This window comes from Mastomys coucha, unplaced genomic scaffold, assembly GCF_008632895.1.
Source record: "Mastomys coucha isolate ucsf_1 unplaced genomic scaffold, UCSF_Mcou_1 pScaffold16, whole genome shotgun sequence".
NCBI lineage: Eukaryota > Metazoa > Chordata > Mammalia > Rodentia > Muridae > Mastomys > Mastomys coucha.
Window position 1 is genome coordinate 102,104,229 of NW_022196898.1, and position 22,564 is coordinate 102,126,792.

Below are 22,564 nucleotides of genomic sequence, written 5' to 3' on the forward strand. Positions count from 1 at the left end.
AATTATAGAAGAAAACTTCCCTAACCTAAAGAAAGAGATGCCCATAAACATACAAGAAGCCTACAGAAGTCCAAATAGACTGGACCAAAATTTGACAGATGCTCTGGTGAAATCTGGGGCTCAGCTCCATACCAAAGCAAGCATTTGAGTGGAATTTCCAGGGATAAGGACAATTTCATTAGACATAAAAACAGAGAGTGGATGTTCTAGTCAGAGCAGCAACAGCGGTAGAACAGATTTGCATGGCTGGAACATCACACACACACACACACACACACAGTTTAAGGCTGTGAGTATCAGAGAAAAGCTTGGGAGACCCTGGTGTTTTAAAGGAGAGAGTCTGGCAATGTTGGTGAGAGACTGGAAAGGCTGGAGGAGGCCTCTCAGAAGCTTGTCAGGAGACAATCTTAGAAATGAGGACATAGATGGATGCTGGTGCTGGCTCAGGACCAGGCTGAGGGCGCAGGGCCTGGCTGCCAAAGGCACAGAGGCAGATGCGATCAGATTAGTGGCTATCTGGAAACAGGGGAAAATGGAGAGAAAGGTAAAGAAATATGTGAACTTTTCCCTGGGGCACTTGATGTGTTGTGGAGTGAAGGCTTTGATTTACCATTTAGTCATATTTTAAGTCCGTTGAAAGCCACCTCTATTTGGGAAATAGTCTCTTTGTTAAAAATAGAATGAGTGGAGGGATCTAGAATAGCAGGAATGTGACAGTGTTCTGATACAGCATGTGCTGTGTGAACAGCAAACACCACAGAGATCAGAACTGGGCAAAATTACTGTGGGTTGGCTTGGCCAGGGAAAGACAAAAAGATCGTAGGCTGTAAGGACCTTGGGGTCATCTAGATCAAGGTCTGGCAAACATTTTCTGTGAATGGACAGATAACAAATTTCCTTGATTTTGCAGATCACACAGTATGTTACTACTCAGTTTGGATGCAGTAATATGAAACAAGCTGTATGTAGTCATTCATCAGAGGGTAGAGTGAACTACTCCCCACGGGCTAGACTTGGCTCAAAGAAAATGATCTGCGAGAGCTCTGAGGAGACAACAGATATAAGTGTTACAAGCTCACACACGTTTATGAAGCACAGCTGTGGACAGAGATTATCAATATGGAAGACTTGGATGCCTATGAATCCCTTTACACGGCACAACGATATTTAACCCATCATCCCTCAGGACTCAAGGAACAGGTTCAAAGTAAGCAGAGAGTGTGGTATAAAACGGGGACTCAGATATGAATCCAAAATCTGGATTTCCTATCCAGGTAGGGGCCTGTCCACTTTTCCCGGGGCCCAGACAACAGTAAGGAATTTTGAGAAGGAAGGAAGGAAGGACAGGGGTGTTAACAGACAATCCCAGCAATCATGCTCATGTCAGACTCAGAACTGTGTGTGGAAGCATCACCTGTCAATAAAAAGCTGATGGCCAGTACGCTGGTGCACAGTTAGCAGGTGTGAGGGACATCTGGACACACAGAGAGGAATGCAGGGGGATAGTCAGGGGGAAGATTCACCACCGGGACTCTAGAAAGTTGGACGAAGGAAGCTGAGCAGCAGTAACCAGTCACATGGCAGAGCTTAGACTAGCTTAAACAGGATAAATGAATTATGAGCTAGCGGGAACAAGCCCAAACTTATGGCCTCGGCATTTATTCACCAATAACTCTCAGAGTCGTTATTTGGGGACGGGGGTTGGGGGCACAGGTAGAAAAGACAGTGGTTACAGAACTGTTCCTGCCAATAGCACCTTACCAGCATGATCTTCCCTCGCGTTCCCACCGTGATGCCAGAGTTCCTGAAGCCAGAATCAACTGCCACTGAGTGCTGTAAGAAAACACAGCACCCTAGGTTCTGGTGTGCCAACAAGCCGGGCCCTCAGTTGTTTCCCATAAGTGGCAGAAACAGATAACTGCAAAAGCACTGAGTGCTTGGCTGTGTGGACTGCGCTTCAAAGCCCATCACACCTGTTACACATACCCCAAGAGCAGCCTTGGAAACGTCATCAACAGAGGGGAAAACAGGCTTCTGACCAATGACCATAAACTAAGGCTGAGGACCAAACCATGTTAGACAGAAGCAAACTTCAAACAAATGAAGTGCTTTCTCTAAGAAAGGAAAGAGTTCCCTCAGCATCCTTTCCAGTCCTAAAAAAAAACCAAACCCAGAACTGTGAGATGTCATGGGCTTGCACATGCTGAACCCTTGAAGATGCTCAGGCGTCTGACCAGCCACTGAAGGGCACAGGCCTTCCTCAGCTCAGCAGTTCCTGACTTGGCATGGTTTTAACCTTAGAGGTGTTCTGCAGTGACAGGACACATTGCCAAGCTGTCACAATTACAAAATAGTTGTGGTGGCAGAAACATTGATATCAAGGGGTAGTTTAGCCAGGGATGCTACCACAACATTCCATGGTACAGAAGTGTGGGCACTAAGAATTTACTCTAAGTGGCTCTCCTTTGGAGATGTTATCAGTGCCCTGTATTGGATTGATGAGTCCCATCTTCAGTTCAGATCACTCATCCACAGTGGACTCTGTGTTTAAAAAACCCATTTCTTACCCAGCCAGGCTTTGGCATAGGGCACCATCACCCATCCAATGACTCTAAACCTCCAACCCCACTCCCTTCCCGACCCCCACCCACATACAATCCCTTCAGATTGTAGGAAGACTGTAGGTTCCGTCAACCTTCAGATCACACCTAACTTCACCCAGGTCCCCACCTCTTCAGTCTGCTCAAGCTCCCATGACCCTGACAGCCATTCCATTTCCTCACAGGGATGGAGATGGACTCACAGACTTCTTCAGGAGTCCATCTCCATCCCTGCCCTTTACGTTTCCTTACGGAGCAGCCACAGCGGAGTCCACACGCCACACCACAAGGCCTAACATTCTACAAGGCTGAGTCCCTGCCTTCTTCTCTGGTGTCATCTGACTTCCCTCTGTTCTCTGAATATCCAAAAGCCCTTTTCAACAGCAGCCTTTGTATCCTGCCTGCGAGTTTCTCAGGTCCTGGTCCCATCCAGTTCTCTCTAGGCAGGGAGCCTGCCTGCCAGCTGCCTTCTTGACACTCCTTCCCACTGCTCTCGAGCACAGTGCCCTGACCTGCTGTAAACAGCACTTACCCCAGGGAGAGACTGTGCCTTCTGACTGCTTGTCTCCTTTCCCTGGAATAAATACACGCTGGGGAGACACCATGGGCCCTTTCCACTCTTCTCTGGTATCTGACATGCTGGGTAACCCTGAGCATGCTCATAGGCAGGGCACAACTGTGCTCTACTGCAGTGAGATCTAATGTGCAGTTATCATGTTAGACTTCCAACACAGCTTTGGCCCAGGAGAGCACATCTGGGTTCTACTGGGATTAGCACTGGGAACTGGACCTGGGCCTGTGTGGTGGTTTGAATAGGTGTGGTCCTCTCAGCCTTACACTTTTGGATGCTTGGCCCACAGGGAGTGGCACGATTAGGAAGTGTGGCCTTGCTGGAGGAACTGTGTCACTGTGGGGGTGGGCTTTGAGTTCTCTTATGCTCAGGCTCCACCCAGTGACTGCCTGCAGAAGAATCAAGATGTGGAGCTCTCAGCTCCTTCTCCAGTACCAAATCTGTCTGAATGCTGCCATGCTTCTCACCATCATGACAATGGAGCGGACCTCTGAAACTGTAAGCCAGTCCTGATTAGATGTTTTCTTTACAAGAGTTGCTTTGGTCATGGTGTCTCTTCACAGCAATGAAACCCTAACTAAGACAATATTGAAATGTGGATGGTAAAGCTTAAGCAGCACTGGTGGAATGCTCTGGGGTGAGATGAGAGTGAGGCAGATCCAAGTCTAGGGGAAACAAAGCCGCAGGCTGCGGAGCACTGTGTCAACCAAGGCTTTGGAAGCCTGTCTAAGTGCTCCTGCTTCCTTTCACTCTCTCCAGTGACTGTCTCCTGCCACATGGCTTTAAATGGTGTGCACTGACATCTCTCCAGTGTGCACATTCAGGCCAGTCCACGCTCCAGAGCAGCCTTTTACACCAACACCAACCTCATTTTGGTGTTAGAGTGGAACTGATTTTCAAGGCATCAGTGATGTGCTAACCTCAGAGACATTTGCAGAAAGGGCCTGTATGTTGGTAATGCTAAATGAGGAGTTTAGTCAACAGTGCTGATGTCCTTATGAGAGATGCTGCTGGTGTGCATTCACAGAGGAAGGGCCATGAGAGAGGCTGGGGAGAGGTGGTTGTCTGTAAGGCAGAGAGATGTATCCCTGACAGATGGGCATCTAGAATAAGTCGCATGTCTCAAGCCTGGACACCTCTCTGGCGCTATGTATGGCACTGTGGCGTAACACTATGGCACTGTTGTGACTCCCTTCAGCACTCCTCCCCTCAGGCTGTCCGATTTCTGAATGACCTCATCACTCTGTGTCTCTATAACACATTTTGACTCTGTCACCCTCTCATGTTCTTTGACGTCCTCTCAGGCCATGCCACCACACTCCACCCCACCTCACAGAGGCCACTGTTGCTGAGCCCTGACTATGCCGGGGCAGAATGAGGCTCTCCAAACACAGTGCACCAAGGCCTTTGCAGCTAGCCCTTGCCTGACAAGGCAACCAGAGCTCTTCTTCTGGCATGAAAGCCTCCATCTTTTTCTTCCCTCATCCTTCCTCTCCTCTATGCCCTGCTTCTTCTGCTCTGTGAATTCGCCAGTCCTTTCTTGCCTCTGAAACTATGAACAGGGAACACTCTACTCTGCTTGGAATCTTCGCTTCCCAGCCGTAGGCTAACTCTGCTCCTCCCCTTTGCGGTCTCAGCTTCAGAAGTTCTTCAGAGCAGCCTGCGGGCGAGGACCTGCACACAGCTCTACCTGGATGCTCTGTGCTACGTGGGGAGTGCTCTCACTAAATTACAGTTGCATGAGACAACTCTGCATGTAAGAGAGTAAAACATGCAAGGTGAGCAGGGAGACCTCAGACATGCAGTTCCGGAGCTTTCTTCCAGCACTCAGCCAGAAAACCAAAGACACAGCAATTCACGGGAAGGCACTGAGGACGACAGCGGCCATGGGCTACTCATTTCACTTTCCCAGAGACAATGGGGGGGTCCCTGCTCCTAACTCTAAACATAAAGAGCTAGACCAATCAAACAGATGAGAAGAATAATTAAGTCAAAACATTAGCTGAATCAATCAACATTAAATAATTTTAAAAGGTGGCTTAAGGCCTAAAATTAATTCTATTGACAGACATCTAAATTCAAGAGCAAGCTCAAAGTCTTACCAGGGTTCGTGCATCCTGCAGTGTCCGACATTGCACATGGAGAATAAAAGGTTCAAACTTCAAAACAGCATCGCTGGTCGCACCCTTCAGAGCTGCCATCTGAGGAAACCAAAGGCCAGCATGAGGCTCACCTGTTCCACCCTGTCCTGTCAACCTGTTCTCCCACCCACCTTCTGCTTCCTAGACAGTCTCATGCTCACTACCCACACTGTCTGAGACATCTGTGTCCTCTACCTTCTTGACACATTTATTACAAACATTATTCTTTGCTTATTTTACTTAAAGTTTCCTATGGAGCCTATGAAGGGGATGGACCCGTCCCCCTTCAACATGAGAATGCCTGAACCAGCCATTGCCTCTCTGTGTCCACTTCTCTCCTTTCATCTTCTCTGCATAGGATGGAGCTGGATTTCTACAAGGCCTAGGAAGGAAAGGTCTCTGCCTGATTCAACCTTCCCTGTGCTCACCTAACACCCCAGGCTCAGAGATGACACATTGGGCACAGCCATGAATGTGTCCAAAGGTGATCCTGGTAAATGATATACACTTATTTTCAACACTGAAGCTGGCAATACAGAGTGAATTCCCTTCTTCTTTTATAATTTATACCAGGTTGCAAAGTTATTAAATAACAGAGCTGAATGAGACTTGGACCCAGTGAGCCAAATGTCCAAAGTCTCTGCTGCTGAAGAGGCCCCAGTGCTGAGCGGCAGGCGCGTGGTCACTTCCCCACCATCACCTCCTTCAAACCAACAGGGCAGGTGTCGCAAAGGCTTGCCAAGCTTCATAGTCTTCAGTCATCACAATTACACAAGGGAGTGTTCTAGGCTTTACTCAAACTGCGGGCTTTTCGAGTTCATTTTTTAATTTAAGAACTTACCACATCGTTTTTCGCACAAGGTTTGTGTGTGACCAGCAGCCAGCAGCAGTGCTGTTTCTGAACCCCAGAACCATTTGTGCTCTATAAGACGACAGACAACTTAGTTATAAAACTTAATCAATTAAGTACATTTGCATTGTATAATATGGTGGGCATTCTTAATTATTACTCAAAAAGATTACTGAAAATAATTCAATATAGATAACTTAGAAGAAAAATCAACTCAAATAATCTAGGGCTTGGATGATAAAAGTACTCAGGTGTCTTCAGAAACATAGCCATGCTTTTTGTTTGCTTCTGGGCTTGTGTTGTGATGCTGGGGATGAAACCCAAGGCCTTATGAATGCTAGGAGAGTACACTTACCATGGGCCATATGCCCCTCTTGTCATGTTTTTGGTGGAAGAAAAAAAATGATGAGGGACTTGTATGTTAGCAGTATTTCATCATAAAAAATGAAAGAGGGAGAAGGCACCTCCTGTAGAACACTGTGGCTAACTACGGAAGACCTACCATTTGCTGATGCCTGCGATGGACACACCTTTGGACATTTTCCTCATCACTATGGAAATGCATTTGAGATTTCTAAAGCAGACTGTATACGAAAAGAATTGAGGATCAATGTGTCAAAGATCTGGAAGGGCTTTCATTACAACACTGACTTAAACATTGCTTCTTTGCAAATTCTAATAGGTATATACAGATCATTCCCTCAGATACTGCAAAGTGGGAGCAAGAAACCACAAACATAAAGATCACTATATCTCTAAAATAACCATAGATATGAACGTGTTATGTAACATGGCTTGGAGGAGAGACAATAAATAGTGTTTCAGAGACTCATCTGAAAAAACCCAGGCAGGACAACGGTAGAAGGGGTGGAGGCAGCTAGCTTGTGAGCAAGAGTGTCCATGAACAAAACGATGGAAACAAAATGATGGAAGCAATATAAACACGAACAGACCTTGCTAATCTGGGACTTCAGTAAGTGATTAACCAAGAGGGACTTAGTGACTTTTAACCAGCAATGTGGGCCAGGCACGAATAAATGCTGGAAATAAATTATCCCATTTCGCTCACTCAAAATCCTATACAGTCGATGTCATCTAGTTATCCTCTGTTCGTGTGGGACACGAAGAGGATGAGAACATGTACATTTCCTGACCGTCAACAGTTCGCAGCCACGGGCTTTGACCATCTACAAGTACAGTTTCATTTATAGCCAAAAATGGCCAGGGCTGCAATAATGAAGTCGACCACGAGGGGGCAGCGACCCCTTAACCTCGGGATGCCTATCTAGTAGTGACTGTGACTCGGTAAGAGGGGTTCTAGTGAGGGTGGGCGTGACCCAAGGGACTAGAGACTTAAGTTCCTCTAGCATTCTATAAACCCAATTACAGCATCTATAAACCCAATTTCCTCCTAGCTTTTGCCACTTAAGCTAGTTCTACCATCATTTAGGGGACTTATTAGCTCTGCAACATCGCTCGTAAGGGTCCCACGGAGATAACAATTCTTTGGAAGCACAGGTGACCGAGGCCACCGTCCCGACCGCACAAGCCTCCGCGGGTCAGGGCCTCACCCCGTCCAGAAGGAGGATGCGGCCTGCGCAGGAGCTGGTGGTGAAAAACTCTTCCCGCGAATTCAGGAGCTCCACCACGTCCACCGCGTCCTCGTCCACACTGCCCTTCCGGCTAAGGTCTGCCTTGCTCAGACTCTGCGCCTTCCATCGGCCGAACTCTGCGCTGCGGTCCATGAGCGAGCGACCTGGAGTCGGCTCTCTGCTTTGGAACTCGCTTCCTTCTTCATGGGCGCAGCCATATTGCCGCCACGGTGACCGGAGAGGACCAAACTTCCCCACTCGCGCAACCAGGAGCGAGGCGGCGTCGCCAGACGGTAGGGGCGTAACCCGCGAGGTGGAGCCTTGCTAAGTTAGGAAAAGCCAGCCCCTCTCTTTTCCCAGGGAAACTCTGGAACTTAGGAGGTTTTGATTCCTACTCTCGAGGAGGGTAAGTCACCCAGGACCGCGAGCAAGCTTCTAGTCTAGTCTGCCGGGAGGCTTTTCTTTCCTTCTTTCTTTGAAGTTCTAGGCTCCAGGAGATTTGCACTGGAGTTATCGCACAGCAGGCGGCCGGGTGGTTCACTGTGGGATAGAGATCAAACCCCCTGGCTGCGAACTGTTGCCTGTCAGGAAATGTACATGCTCGCATCCTCTTCGTGTCCTACTCGCGCCCCAACTCCGGGTTCACAACTTCCCAGGTGCAGGTAGAGGAGGTCTGTGTTCTGGCCTCCACTGTGTATGCAGTGGGCGCTGTCATTCCCATTTTTAGACTTAGTGGCACCCACTTACAGTAGTCTTCAAAAGAAAGAAGAGAGACCTGGAGAGACTCAGAGACAGAGGGACACAGAGAGGGACAGAGTTAGAAAAACCTAATACTTTGTTAACTACATCTTGCGCATTTACTATTCCTACTGTGACCAGAAAAGACCTGTTAATGATTGAAAGTGTGAAGGCCACTGTGCATAACTCCCTGCTGGCTCCTGTCCTAGGGAATGCAGCATGTAGCAGCATTATCTCACACTGGAGCAGGGCCTGCCCTATCCATGAAATGCTGTAGGGGTACAGAGTGATCTCTGTGAAAGCAAGACCGTGACAACATCATATAGCCAAAAGACTTGTACTGAATGTTAATTTTCATCATTTATTTGTGTTTCTGAGTTAATAATAAGCCGCATGCGTCCATGAGCCATTCTGGAACAGTGGCCTTACATTTTATAACTATTGGGCCTCTTTTTTAGCCTTCATTTAAAACCATTTCTAGAAATTAATTTTATTTTATTTTGCTCTTTTTTTTAAAAAAAAAAAATCTATTTATTTTATGTGTATAGGTGTTTTGCTTGCATGGCCACACCATGTGCATGCCTGGAGCACTCAGAGGACAGAAGAGGGTATTGGATTTCCTGGGACTGGAGTTAGAATAGGTTTTGAGCCTGAGCCATCATGTTGGTGCCGGGAATTCAGATGAAGCCCTCAGCAAGAGGACAGCAAATGTCCCTTGCTGCTAGCCCTAACCTTAGCCCTCTGCACTTGATTAGTAATATGTTTTTACCCTTGAGTTTGAGAGTTGACCATTAAATCTATGTTAAGATATTATCCCTTTAACGTTCATTTAAACCTATGAATGAGTTCAAACAGAGTCTAGAGGATTTTTTTTAATTGTGTATGTCCTAGAAATAAAAAGTAAAATAAAAATAAAACAAGGTACTATAAACAATTTTCACAACATATGTATTTGATAAATAGAAATGCTCATTTAAACCATAGTATAGTTAACAAACCAAAGAAACTAGGCATGATGGTGCACGTACTAGGAAAGTTGAGGCAAGGAAGTTATCCAGAGCTCCAGACCAACCTGGTCTATGAACTGAGTTCTGGTTTAGCCTGGACTACAGTGTAGGATGCTCCAAAGTGGCAGAAAGCTCCTCCTTGTCCACTGTGAGACCATGAGTAATAGTAAATCTTACTCTGTTGCAGGCAATCTCCACAGGTAGACCATGCTAGACCACCTCTACCATCAGGATAGACTAGCTTTCCCTGTACCATTAGGGTAGATTAGCTTTCCCTGTACCATGGGGTAGATTAGCTTTCCCTGTACCATCAGGGTAGATTAGCTTTCCCTGTACCATCAGGGTAGATTAGCTTTCCCTGTACCATCAGGGTAGATTAGCTTTCCCTGTTGAACCATGTCTTTTGTGTTTCTACTCTATTTCCCAATTCATAAGCATTTGAAGAATACCCCAATAGATGCCTTTATTAGATAGTATGTGCCCCAGCCTGCAGCTTGGTGACATTTCATACCCAATTGTTCATACATTCCAGAATTAATTTTAGAGGAAAGAAGGATAATCTATGCCAACATTTCCAAAAGTGAAGTTAGAAGATTATAAGTTAAGAAAAACAAAATCAGCCAACATTTAAGGCACTGGACTTGGGTTCTAGCCCTGCTGTGACCTGCCAGGGTCTCTGAACCTCTTCTAATGCTTTCTCATTTGGAAAAGGAAGCTTGCCTTTTTAGGGCTGCGTAAGGCAAACGTTTTAGCAACTTTTCATTTTTTTTTATTGTGAAGACAATTAAATGAATGGAGATTTAAAAACTATGCTTTTTAGGAAAAGATGGGTATTACGAAGGCTCAAGGTTTTTCATGATTGCTGTTATTATCTCATGCTATTTTACTCTTGTGATTCCTGTCAGGAGCCATCTAGGAAAGGTGAAGGCCAGCAGGTGGCCTTCCTGGAGGCTTAGGATGGCTGAGCTCTGAGAGGCAAGATCCCAAGAGACTTCATCTCAGGATTGCTTCCTGCAGCTGTCATGCCTTTCCTGTCATATATAATCTAAGGATTCCTAGCCATTGCCCTACCCTATTGAGCAGAGCTACAGATCAACATAAAGGTGAACTTTCATGAATTAATGCTGTTTAGATGAATTAATGATTTCATAGAATTCCTGATTTGATTTAAATCATTTTAGGAAGAAAGTTTTAAGATGGTTTTAGTGGCTTTGCTAGGAAGATGTAATCAAGTTAGAATCAAGAATAGAATGTGCCCACTCCTCATAATAGTAAGCGAAGGCTGCATAATAAGAAATATAGTGAGCTTTCATAATTACACTAAAAAGAGAATATAGGCTTGGGACCAATTTGTGTTTAAGGAAAAATATTCAGGTCCAAGGATGAAGCCACAGGCGTACACTGTGATAAGGCAAAGCCATGTAAAAACTGCTGCTTTAAACTTATAATGAGCTTGCGGTATGAAACACTGCACTGAACTTGATAGTGATACCTTTCCATAACTCACCTTTTATGTAACATTTTATCCATTAGGTAATTCTTTCTTAGAGAACTTTTTGTTTAAAAGTATAAAAAGGCTGACAGCAATAGAGAAAGGTGGTGCAGCACACACACTCCCCGGTGTGTGTTGTCTGTGTGAAGGGCTTCTCTCTGTTTCAAAAACAGTTAAGGAGCTCTGAAATGCTTGCCTGGCCAGCAAGGGGCTCCTGCCTGACTGTCCAGAGAAAGGAGCACTAACAATAAACCCTCTTACTTAATTCCTGCTGCTGAACAGCATGTGTTAATTCACCAGAAGCAGAGTTAGAAAGTTAAGTTCTCAGTGCTTGCTAAAGCACGATATTAAAACCAGCTCATTTTTAAGCATTTATTTAAGTACAGATCGGTAACAAAGAGTTAAGTTTCCAAGCACTTATTGAAGCACAAAGGGATTAAGTTTCCCCAGTGCTTATTGAAACACAGAGAGTTAAAGCAAAAAGAAGCCTGCTGGGGGCCAACTCCAGTTGTTCTTTCTGGTTTTCTCTTGAAGGTAGCTGAGGGGGAAGAGTGTCAGTAGGCAAGACTTCGTCTTGTGAGTTATTTAGGGTTGCCTTTACTATAATAAAATGTTTACCTGTCTTAAGCCTAGGTCACGTTCTATGGTAGCTGACCTGCCTGTCTGAGTTGTTCTGAGGCCAGAAAACTTCATGTCTCTGACCTTTAGCACCCCTTGTAAAACAGCAGGGGATTAAGTAAAGTAGTCTTTGCTCTGTCTCTGCCAGAACTGCCTCTCTAACTCCCAGCCTGCTAGCTGGAGTCACCAGAAGAAAAGGGGAGGCATTGAAAAGTGATTTTAGGCTGTATCTTCTCTTGCTCTCTAAAACCTTCTTCAAAAAAGTTTTCTCTAAAAAAGTTCTTTTCCTAATCTTGCTCTCTCCTCCTGCTCTGATGTAACAATGGCTTTGCTCCCAATACAATGTAACCTTTTCTACTCTCTTGTACCTTTTCTAGAATAGATCACATGGTTTATCCAAGTATCCTTTTTTTTTTCATAAAAGTTCCCTAGAAGTTCAAACACAAATTCAAATCATAAATTGAACAAGAAGTTTACAACAGAGAATGTTTCCATGCATATACATTAATAGTAATTTTCTGGCTAGACATTCATTATCTGTCCTAGCTCTGCAGGTTCATGGAGAGTTAAAGACCATAGCTAAGTTATCGTTGAAGCTTTATATAGATAAACCCAGTCAATATGTTATCTTATGTCCTTACAAATCGAATAAATCATTAGTTCTCTTTTATGACCTTTGGCTAATTGTTTTACAACCTCTTAGAATGTGCTCTAAGTTGTAAATGTCTACTTTCTATCTCAGAAGCAATTAACTTGAAGACTGACAGAGTTCTCATTAAAGTTTTGATATCAGAAAGGACTTAATGGCAGCTGTATTATAAAAGGTCTTAGTAATTATTAGTATAATTTTAAGAATTCTTATAGAATCATCAATAAGAATTAAGGAATCATCCACTTGTCTATATGGCATCACTACAAGACAGTACATCTTCATTGATCTGCAGAGATCTGCTCAAAAGATAGGCTAATACCTAGTGATTGTTATTAGTAATAACAGGAAAAGCATATTAATAGCAGGAATCTTTCTCCAAATATAATCTCGGCCTTGCCTAAGGGACCAAATCTGTCATAGCTTCACAGTCACGGTGGAGCCATCTCAGGAAGATCACCTGCTAGTTTTCAGCTTCTCCTAGATGGCTCCTGGCAGAAGCCAGCAGTTTCCAGCCACAGAATAATCAAAAGTGTGAAGTTTCCAGAAGCCATCCCCTTCTAGCCCTCAATACAGTTAGAGAGAGTTATGAGGCCAGAGATCAACAGGCTTTTGGCTTTTGTTAAACTCTTTTTTCCACCTCAGCTCCAAACCCTAGAAGGCTGGGGCTGGCCCCCTGCAGATTCCTTTTGATACAGCACCAGTGTTATGAAGCAGATGATGGTACTGTGGTTGAGTTCAGAGGTAATGAGTGCAGGCTGAAGCAGTTGGAATGCAAAGGCTCAGTGGGAAATGAGATTAAGAGAAGCAAAGGGTGGCTGGTGATGCCATGGACAGGTCTCTCTTTGCAGTATTAGGATAAAGTGTGTGTGTGTGTGTGTGTGTGTGTGTTGGAGGTGGGGGGGCTGATCTCCTAGACATAGGACAGAGTGAAGAGAAGTCTCAGCCGTCTTCCCCTCTCTCCCTTCCTTTTCTTCTGCCCCCCTTCAAAATGTAAGAAAAACAAATGAGTGAGCAACAAGATTTCAGACCCTGCTTTAGAACAATATTGTTTTTATTATTATAGTAGTCTTTTGAGGCTAATAGCGATGTCTGCTGGAAAGACAGATATGTATGGGAAATAGATAAGGAGGCAGTAAATAGAAACAGAAAGTGGAAAAAACAGAATGAGGTAGTGCATGCCTGTAATCACTGCATCAAGATGCAGAGGCTGCATGATTGTAAGTTGGAGGCCACCATCGGCTTCATAGAGTGTTCAAGACCAACCTGATCCACATAGCCATACCCTTTCTCAACAAAGCCAAAGTCAGGATGTAGAACCTGGTTGTAGATGCTTAGCATGCTTAGGGGCTAGATGCTAGCTATGGCACAGCAATGAAAGAGAACAAAGAAGAAAAAAATGAAAAGGGGGTTAAACATCTCACGTCTGTGTGTGTGCACACGTGCACATGTGTATACACACGTGCACATGTGTATACAGTTCATAGCAGCCTTTACATCCAGCATAGTGATTTACTATTAAGAAGTGCTATTCTCTGAGCTGTGGCCTGCAGCAGAAGGCCAGGATGACTTTCTTACAATACACCCTCAGACCCTCGAGGTCACGATTGTTGACTGCTGATGTCCTTTCCCAGAAGGATGGGGTCCTTGCACCTTTTCTTGGTGTTCCAGCCACTCCTGGACCTTGGCCCGACTGTGGGCAACCCTGCCCTATCTGCACTTGGTCTCTTTGTTCCAGAAGGTGCTAGAAGGTAGAGGGCTACTCGGAGAGGATTTCCATCTATATGGGGAAGTTCTTACCCATGCTGGGTGAGACTCTCCAGTGGTGTGGTTGGTTTGGAGTCATCCACACCCCTGTGAGTAACCCCTCACCCATGCTCTGCAAGCCTTACAGCCTCACCCGAGCCAGACCCTGGGAAGTTGTACTTTGGTTTGCTGCTGAGACCATATAAGGACGTGAGGGCATTAGTGTTTTGCCTGACTTGTTTTCTGGACTGCATAGAAAACTGTTTTTTCTCAGGCTTTGAGTTTTGTGTCTCAAGCACCACCTTGGTAGCAGCAGAATCTAACTATTTGATTTGATTTATTTAAAGAAACAGCTAAAACCAGTTCATCACATCTATCAGTATGGTGTTTCCAGCTACATAGTTTCATTTGCTAGTTAGCTTTGCTTTTCTTATAGTTTATTTTTAACTACCTTTTATCTTCCTTTTAATGGGATGACAGAAAAGTTAGCTGGGCCATTATTAGGTATAAACAGGTGCGCTGTATTTTAACTTCCAATTTTCTTTCTCCTTTTGTTACAGTGAGAACTAAGGAGACGGTTTAACAGGTAAAAGCAATTGCCACCAAGCCTGGCCACCTCAGTTTGGTCCCTGGACCCCACATAACTCCTGGTTGTTCTCTGCCCTCCACACGTGTGCCTTGGCTTGTGTCCACACCTCCTCTCACACATGCATGCACATATAGACAAATGTGATAGAAAAGAGAAAAAATGCACGAAGTCTGTTTCCATAACCCAATAAGTTAAAAGAAAATAGTACTAAGAGGAAAAAGGAAATACCATAATTCAGTACAATTCAACCTAAATAAAGTTAGTAAATATACAAAATAATTGCACACATTGCTCGTAAATGCATATAAACATGCTCGCCAACTACTAGCATTGGATTTATGGTATTAATCGATTCTTGAAAATGATGCCCAGAGGTAGTCTGGAAGATGAGTGCAATAGGCTTCAATTATATCTATAATGCTTTAGGTTATTAAAAGATTAACTTGTTAAAGCTAGGGATAAATGTGCTTTTTCCTTGTTTCTCTATTATGTTTGCAACACTTTATAATCTAACTAAAGATCCCTAAATCTAATGTTAGTTCATAAAATTTCTAAGGCACTGCAACCCGAGCTTATAGCAAAGGAAACATCAGCTGCGGTGTCCTGTGTTGGTCACCACAGATGTTTCTATTTGCATGTTTGACTCCCTTGTTGAAGGCAGTGAATCCTCACAGGAAGTCCTATGGAGTATTTTGCTTTGTAGCTGAAGGGTTTTTAAGATGAAAGGTCCTCACGAATGAAATGAGATCAGTGGGAAGCTCCTGGCTTAAATTGTTGTTTGAAAAATTATTTGATCTGTTTCCTCTTGGGGCGGGGGGATGAAAAACAGGGATAGCCTAGATATAATATGATAATATATTAATTTATCTTAGCTTCTAGATCGCCATGGCAACTGGACAGAAGCTGATGAGGGCTATTCGAGTGTTTGAATTTGGTGGACCAGAAGTGCTGAAGCTCCAGTCAGACGTGGTTGTCCCTGTTCCACAGAGCCATCAGGTGAACGCATTCATTGCAGTGGCTGACCAGAGCAGGTACACCGATCATTGCAATGGCTGGCCAGAGCAAGTGCACTGATCGATCATTGCAGTGGCTGGCCAGAGCAGGTGCACCGAGAGCTACGGATACTGAAGCAGGGCAGTGTTTACTTGTCTATGTGAACCCTGGCAACCACGAACATGATACTTAGCGAGGTAGACACTTGTAAAGGAATAACTTCTGGCTACGCAGTTTCTGATGTAAGAAGTCAGCTCTGTAGCACATAATGCCAGTATCCTTTTGGTGTCCTGGGAATGCTGAGTAAGTTCTGCTCTGGTTTTTGTTTTTCACATGATGGGAAAGTAATTTCCCCCTCTGCACTAATGCTTTGTAACATTATGCTTAAGGGAATTCAGCTGTGGAATTTAATTGTCCCTAGTGAATTTTATCAATATCCTTTTGACTCAAGTTGCATACACTTAAGGCACATTTCATCCCCCTAGTCTAATATCCTTCAAAAACCTAGTAAGATTTTCTTTCATTTTATTCATAGCTCATCTTTCCAGGTTCATTTCTTATCACCCTCTCAGATTTTAACAATCTTAAGTTTATCCAGTTTCCCCAAGAGACTCTCATTCCATCTTTGAACCTATTTCTTTTACCTAAAATCAACAGGAACTCAAATGGAACAGGAACCTGAAGACAGGAGCTGATGCAGAGGTCATGGAGGAGTTCTGCTTACTGGCTTGCTCCTCACTGTTGCTCAGCCTACTTTTTTATAGTACCCAGGACCATCAGTCTAGGGGTGGCGTGGCCCCCAGTGGGCTGGGTCCTCATACATCAATCACTAGTAAGGCCTACTTAGAGTCCTATCTTGTTTGTGCATTTTCTTAGTTGAGGTCCATACCTCTTAGATGACTATAGCTTGTGTCAAGTTGATATAGAATTAGCCAGCATAATTCATCTGTGGTGATCTTGATAAACAAACATATAGTGTTAAGCCACAACTTTTCTTTTTCATCCCCAAGATCACAAATTAATGTCAGCATCACATTATGAAATATTTTGCAAACTTAAAAAGTCCTGCAGCCTTTAAAAATCCAAAGTCTCTGTAAAACTTAAAAACTTTAAAAACTTCAAAAATGGCCGGGTAGTGGTGGTTCACGCCTTTAATCCTAGCACTTGGGAGGCAGAGACAGGCGGATTTCTGAGTTCGAGGCCAGCCTGGGCTACAGAGTGAGTTCCAGGACAGCCAGGGCTACACAGAGAAACCCTGTCTCAAAAAAACAAAACAAAACAAAACAAAACAAAAACAAAAACAAACAAACAAGCAAGCAAACCAACAAAAACAAACCTTCAAAAATGTGGAGCATCTTTTGGGTATATGCTCAGGAATGCTATAGCTAGGTTCTCAGGTAGAACTCTTTCCAATTTTCTGGGGAAGCTCCTGACTGACTTCCAGAGAGGATTCCAGCTTACAATCCCACCAGCAATGGAGGAGTGTTCCTCTTTCTCCACACCCTCACCAGCATCTCTAACTTACTTCCTACTGCAGACTTAGAACACAGGCTGGCGGCAGGGGCTGGCTTGGTCTTGCTTTATTTTCTCAGTTTCTCCAGCTCCATCATTTTTCCACACAGCGCTATTGTAAAGCAATGCCTCAGTGTTCTGTACAAACTGACAAGTGTTGTCATTACAGGTCCTAATCAAAGTCCATGCCTGTGGTGTCAACCCAGTAGAGACATACATTCGCTCTGGGACTTACAGTCGAAAACCTGCCTTACCCTACACTCCAGGCTCGGATGTGGCTGGGATCATAGAATCTGTTGGAGACAATGTGTCTGCTTTCAAGGTATTCCATTCTTCACTTATTTCTATTTTGACTTAGTAGCATCACTCTGAAGTTGAATTATAGCTTTAAAGGCTTTGAGAGGTACTCACCGCACATCTTCTGGTACTTGGGGACTCCTAGTCAAAAAGAAAGCTGTGGTCCGTCTGGTCTAATAGAAATGTTGAGTGACAGAAACAAACTGGGAGATGGCAGATGGACAGCTTTTGTCCTGCACAGTCAGAATGTTTTAATTTCCTTTCACAAAAAAAAGGGAAGATTAACTGTTTTGGAGGGTGATAAACCGTGTGCACGTGCCAAGACACTGTGCAGTTTTGGAGTCGAGATCGATCAGGACTGTGATCATGTTTATCCTCGTTGTTCTGCCAGAAGCCATGCCTGGTGTGGATAGTGCCTTTGTAGCATATTTATAACTACCTTCTTTTCTTCTTAATTTATTAACCTGTTCAACCTTGGCACCGCGTTTGCCAAAATTGGGCTGAACTAGAGAAACTTAACTTGCCCCTGTGCGGGAAGTGGGCGGATTCCTGCAGCTGTTTGCTTCTCTGTCTTTAATACTCTGGCTTCTGCCGCCACAGCATCTCTACATCTTTTTCTGCCAATGCCACTGATGGTTTCTAGACTCCCAGAGTGAATGGATTCTTTTGTGTTATTATCTTTCTTAACTTTGCAATGACATTTGGCACTCTCAGTCACTTAACATTTTCTTAAACAAAATCAAAACCGAAATCCAACCTTCACTTTGGTATGTGCCGTACCATCTGTCCTGCCGTCCTTCCTCCGAGCACCCTTTGTTTTCATGCTTGCCCTTTGGATGCTGTCCCAATCCTGTTGCCTCAAGCCTTCAATCCCATCAGACCTCTGCTTTCTGTGCTTGTTCTTCTTTCACAGCAATCCACAGCCTCAGGCCACCTCTATTTCCTTTCCCATGCCCACTGTCTCTAGCTTAGAGCATCCAGCTAAGACCTGGCACTGTCGACAATGTACTCCCATCAAAGTCCAGGTCATATGTTACAGTAGTGACTTCTCCAGTGCTTAATAGTCCTGTGCATCTAGCTGTACCCTTCCTAGGCAGGGCAGATGTAGGGTATATCCATCACTATAGACTCTTCTCTTGGGGAAGGCCTGTGTCCTATTGGTCATCCCTCAGTATAGAGGGATTTTAATCCAGCAACATGGTCACTTTGGCCAGACATGTCCTTAGCACACACCTTAAATCCCTCTGGCTGGGATAGATAGGCTCTAAGTATATACCTTTAATCCCACAATGATGGTAAAGTGAAGGAAGCACCCGTGTTTGAAAGTGATGTCTAATTGAGAGGCAGACAAAGTAATGAGTCAGAAAGATTTGACAGAATAGGATCTGCCCAACTCTAATGAGAACTGAGAGCAAAGAAAAGTGACTTAAGAGAGAGCAGCAAGCAGGGGTGGGGGCGCAGTTGTACAGAAAGAGGTTGCAGAGGCAGAAAACAGGGTAGACACATGAATACAGAACAAGCCAGAGAATGAGAAGGAACCAGATTAGAGCATATTGCCAAAGTTAGTATGAGGCCAAGTAGAACAATTCAGTCCGAAGCTGAAAGAAGCCTGTTGAAGTTGGTTAGCATTTGAATAGCTGAGTTGACCAGCCAGCCAGAATCAGAACAAACTAGAAAGAGTGAGCTTATTCAGCAATAAGTCTTAGAGGTTGAAAACATTCTAGGCCTAGATAAGATTTTACTGAGGGTAGAAGCTTCCAGGGCTACGTCCAGGTAGCTGCTGGAAATTACCTCAGTTGAATAAAACTTACCTTTATGCCCTCGGAGGCCCTTCCTCAGTCTATCAAAAGCTGAAGTCATCTGTGCCCACTGAGGTTGTCTTGCTGACACCTGCTGTTTGAGGCTCATCTCAGGCCATCTGGCACATCCCTCTCCTCTTTTGTGGCCACTATCTGTGGCTTAGTTCAGGTTGTCTTTTCTGTTGAAGTAACCCTGTGACCTGGAGTCCCTCCTGCTCCTGGGGTCCTAATGCCGAAAAGCTTTGTCTAGCTCTCACATCTATTGCTTGTAGGCTTTGGCGCTGGTGGCTGTGAGGTGCTCGTGGCTGTGAGGTGGGACTGTGGCAGCTTGTTACACTCTTGTCTCCCACTCCTTCTCTGCTGCTGTTTTCTTCAGAACTGAACTACTCGTCTCTGCGCCCCCCTCTGCTCTGCTCTTCTCTGAGCCCCCTCTGCCCTCTCAGGGCTGTGTCTATGTCTGTGCTGTTTCTACCACTTGGCAGGATGGCACGGAAGCATACATGCAGCCTCTGGACTCCTGTTTAGTTTCTTTCCATGTTATTTCTGGCCGCGACTGTGTGCTACATGGAAGATACCTACCTACTATTTGGAGAATGCACTGAAGTTTCCAGAACATAACCCTCCCATCCCATGTTAACATTTGCAGCTCCTGAGCTAAGTTATCTTGGTCATCTTCAGTCCCTGCTAATAGTCGTCCATTGTGCACCTCGTTGTTTGACCTAACATTCATCTTTGTGACTATTAGGTAAATCCTTTGGGACTGCAGACATAGACCACAAACTTCCACCAACCCTAATGCTAAGAGTAATCATCAGACACCATTTGAAGCTATAGGAGCAAATTCCTTGCTTTCCTGTAACTGCCTACCACGATATTCCCAGGAATGCATTTGTTTACGCCTTCGTTTGGTTTTTTACTTGATGAAAGTGTTAACACTTGGGAATACAGCATTTGAGCTGACTTATCTCCCCGGCACTCCCCGCACCCAGGCTATGGTTCCAGAATAAACCCTACTCCCATTGAGGTGAGAACTATGGCTTACATGAGTGGGAGGAGATGCTTGGCCTGGCTCAGCATTTGGTCTTGGCTGCCTCCTTTGCCAATGGCTTCTTCCACTGTTTCTAATTCCAGTTCTGTTCTTCAGACCTCGACCTTCAAGACCTGCCTCGAGCGCTCCTGTCCCTGTGTGGCTTCTTTCCTCAACTTGGAGTCACTTCTCACCTGCTTGTCTTACAGTGGTCACTTTCTTTCCAGTTGTATGTCTTAGATCTGGGGCAGTGTGCTGCTATTGATGATAGCAGAACTCCAAAATTATGTCTTCCTTCCAGCGAGTTCTTAATGTCTGAGTTACACTGAAATCAATCAGGCCTGTTTTCAAACCATAAAACTGGGGTTCATCTTAACTTGGTCTCGCTTGGCCATTTACAGGGAATACCATATGATGGTGAAGCTTGCTTTTGGCTCTCAGTTTCCTTCCAGAGATTTGCACATCCATCCTACAGCATGGTGCTGTTAGCTTTTGTATTTACTTATCATAGTATTTACTTATCATAGCACCAGTGTGAATATTACTGAGGCCCTCATTGCTCAGTATTTTTGTCTATCCCATGATATATCTACTTTATTATATATCTTTTTCTTAAGATGTAGGCCAAGTGTTCAGATGGCCAGCGTTTCCATGGCCAGGGTGCAGCAGGTGGGTATTAACAGAGTGCTTTGTGTCTTGCTATGAGAGGTAATGGGATCTGCTCGGCTCTTTCTACTATTTCAATGTGTTGCTTAATGGAGGAAACTGTGGTGTCCTCATCTGTCATGGGGATGAGCACACACCTTCTCGCAGTCACTGTGACGCTTATGTGGAAGAATACAGCATGTAGCTCGGTAAGTGAACTGCTGTAGCATTCCTAGTGCCCTCATTCATCTGAGGGGCATCTTCTGTTGTCCTTGTCTCCTTTAGCACTTCTTTTCTTATTTTTCCTCTTGGTAAACATATATTCACTGTTTCAGCTGTGTTTCCACGGGAGACACTGAGCTGGAGGCATTCATGTGGAAATGATTGTGTCTCGCTGTAAGCTGGGACTGTCAAGGTCTCAGCCATCTTGGAACGATTGTCCTTCACTGTAAGCTGGTACTGCCAAGGTCTCAGTCATCTTGGAATGATTGTATTTCACTGTAAGCTGGCACTGTGAAGGTCTCAGCCATCTTGGAATGATTGTATTTCACTGTAAGCTGGCACTGTGAAGGTCTCAGCCATCTTGGAATGATTGTGTTTCACTGTAAGCTGGCACTGTGAAGGTCTCAGCCATCTTGGAATGATAGTGTTTCACTGTAAGCTGGCACTGTGAAGGTCTCAGTCATCTTGGAATGATTGTGCTTCACTGTAAGCTGGCACTGCCAAGGTCTCGGCCATCTTGGAACAATTGTCCTTCATTGTAAGCTGGCACTATGAAGGTCTCAGCCATCTTGGAATGATTGTATCTCACTGTAAGATGGCACTGCCAAGGTCTCAGCCATCTTGGAATGATTGCCCTTCACTGTAAGTTGGCACTGTGAAGGTCTCAGCCATCTTAGCACAGTTGGAATCACTGCGGCATGTGTTTAATCTCTTTTTCAGAAAGGTGACAGGGTCTTCTGCTTCAGCACAGTCTCTGGTGGCTACGCAGAATTTGCTCTTGCAGTGGATCACACTGTCTACCCGCTGCCTGAGACACTGGACTTCAGGCAAGGGGCTGCCCTGGGGGTCCCGTACTTCACGGCCTGCCGAGCTCTATTCCACAGGTGAGGTGGCACTCTGAGTTCACAGCCTCTCTGCCTGAACCGTGGCTGCTTGCTGCTAGCCATTCGTGATTAAGCATTTCAGGATCATGCCAGTCACAGAGGGAACAGAAGTTTGATCGTTTTGAAAAGAAAGAAAATTAGCCCCTTGACTCATTTTCTGAAAAAAAAAATGGGAGTCAGGAAGGAGATAGAAGACTCTGAGGAAAATATATATCTTTGTCTTAGTCACTCTTTTACTGCTGTGAAGAGACACCATGTCCATGGCAACTCTTATAAGGGAAAGCATTTAATTGGCGGCTTAGTCCACGACCAGCATAGCAGAGAACTGTTAGGCATAGTGCTGAAGAAGCAGCTGGGTGTGATACCCTGATCCAGAGCACAGGGAATGAGCCTGAGCCTGCCTTGGGCTCAGGAAACCTCCAAGCTCAACCCCAGGGACACTTCCTGCAACAAGGCCACACCCACTCCACTGAGGCCACACCTCCAAGCCCAACCCCAGGGACACTTCCTGCAACAAGACCACACCCACTCTACTGAGGCCACACCTCCTAATCCTGTCAAATAGTGCCACCCTCTGGTCACTAAGCCGTCA

At 44.9% G+C, this 22,564-nt stretch overlaps 2 protein-coding genes across 6 annotated transcripts in view; one reads left to right on the forward strand and one right to left on the reverse strand.

The window, feature by feature from the left end:
- Tyw3 (tRNA-yW synthesizing protein 3 homolog) overlaps positions 1 to 8,024 on the reverse strand; it is a 14,779-nt gene extending 6,755 nt beyond the window's left edge. Inside the window, exons 1-4 of one of the 2 annotated variants that reach the window (XM_031375935.1) lie at positions 7,734 to 8,019; positions 6,154 to 6,234; positions 5,274 to 5,372; positions 1,762 to 1,833 (exon numbers count right to left, since the gene is read on the reverse strand). In XM_031375935.1, the coding sequence (XP_031231795.1) occupies positions 1,762 to 1,833; positions 5,274 to 5,372; positions 6,154 to 6,234; positions 7,734 to 7,907 (426 nt within the window). In that variant the 5' untranslated portion in view covers positions 7,908 to 8,019. Of the gene's footprint in view, positions 1 to 1,761; positions 1,834 to 5,273; positions 5,373 to 6,153; positions 6,235 to 7,733 lie in introns of both variants that reach the window. The other variant, XM_031375936.1, reaches the window with a different exon arrangement.
- The window catches only part of Cryz (crystallin zeta), a 30,626-nt gene continuing 15,552 nt past the window's right edge, over positions 7,491 to 22,564 (forward strand). Inside the window, exons 1-6 of one of the 4 annotated variants that reach the window (XM_031375932.1) lie at positions 8,051 to 8,160; positions 10,405 to 10,602; positions 14,565 to 14,590; positions 15,466 to 15,589; positions 17,268 to 17,420; positions 21,809 to 21,972. In XM_031375932.1, coding sequence (XP_031231792.1) covers positions 15,479 to 15,589; positions 17,268 to 17,420; positions 21,809 to 21,972 — 428 coding nt within the window. In that variant the 5' untranslated portion in view covers positions 8,051 to 8,160; positions 10,405 to 10,602; positions 14,565 to 14,590; positions 15,466 to 15,478. Of the gene's footprint in view, positions 8,161 to 10,404; positions 10,603 to 14,564; positions 14,591 to 15,465; positions 15,590 to 17,267; positions 17,421 to 21,808; positions 21,973 to 22,564 lie in introns of all 4 variants that reach the window. The other 3 variants (XM_031375934.1, XM_031375931.1, XM_031375933.1) reach the window with 3 other exon arrangements.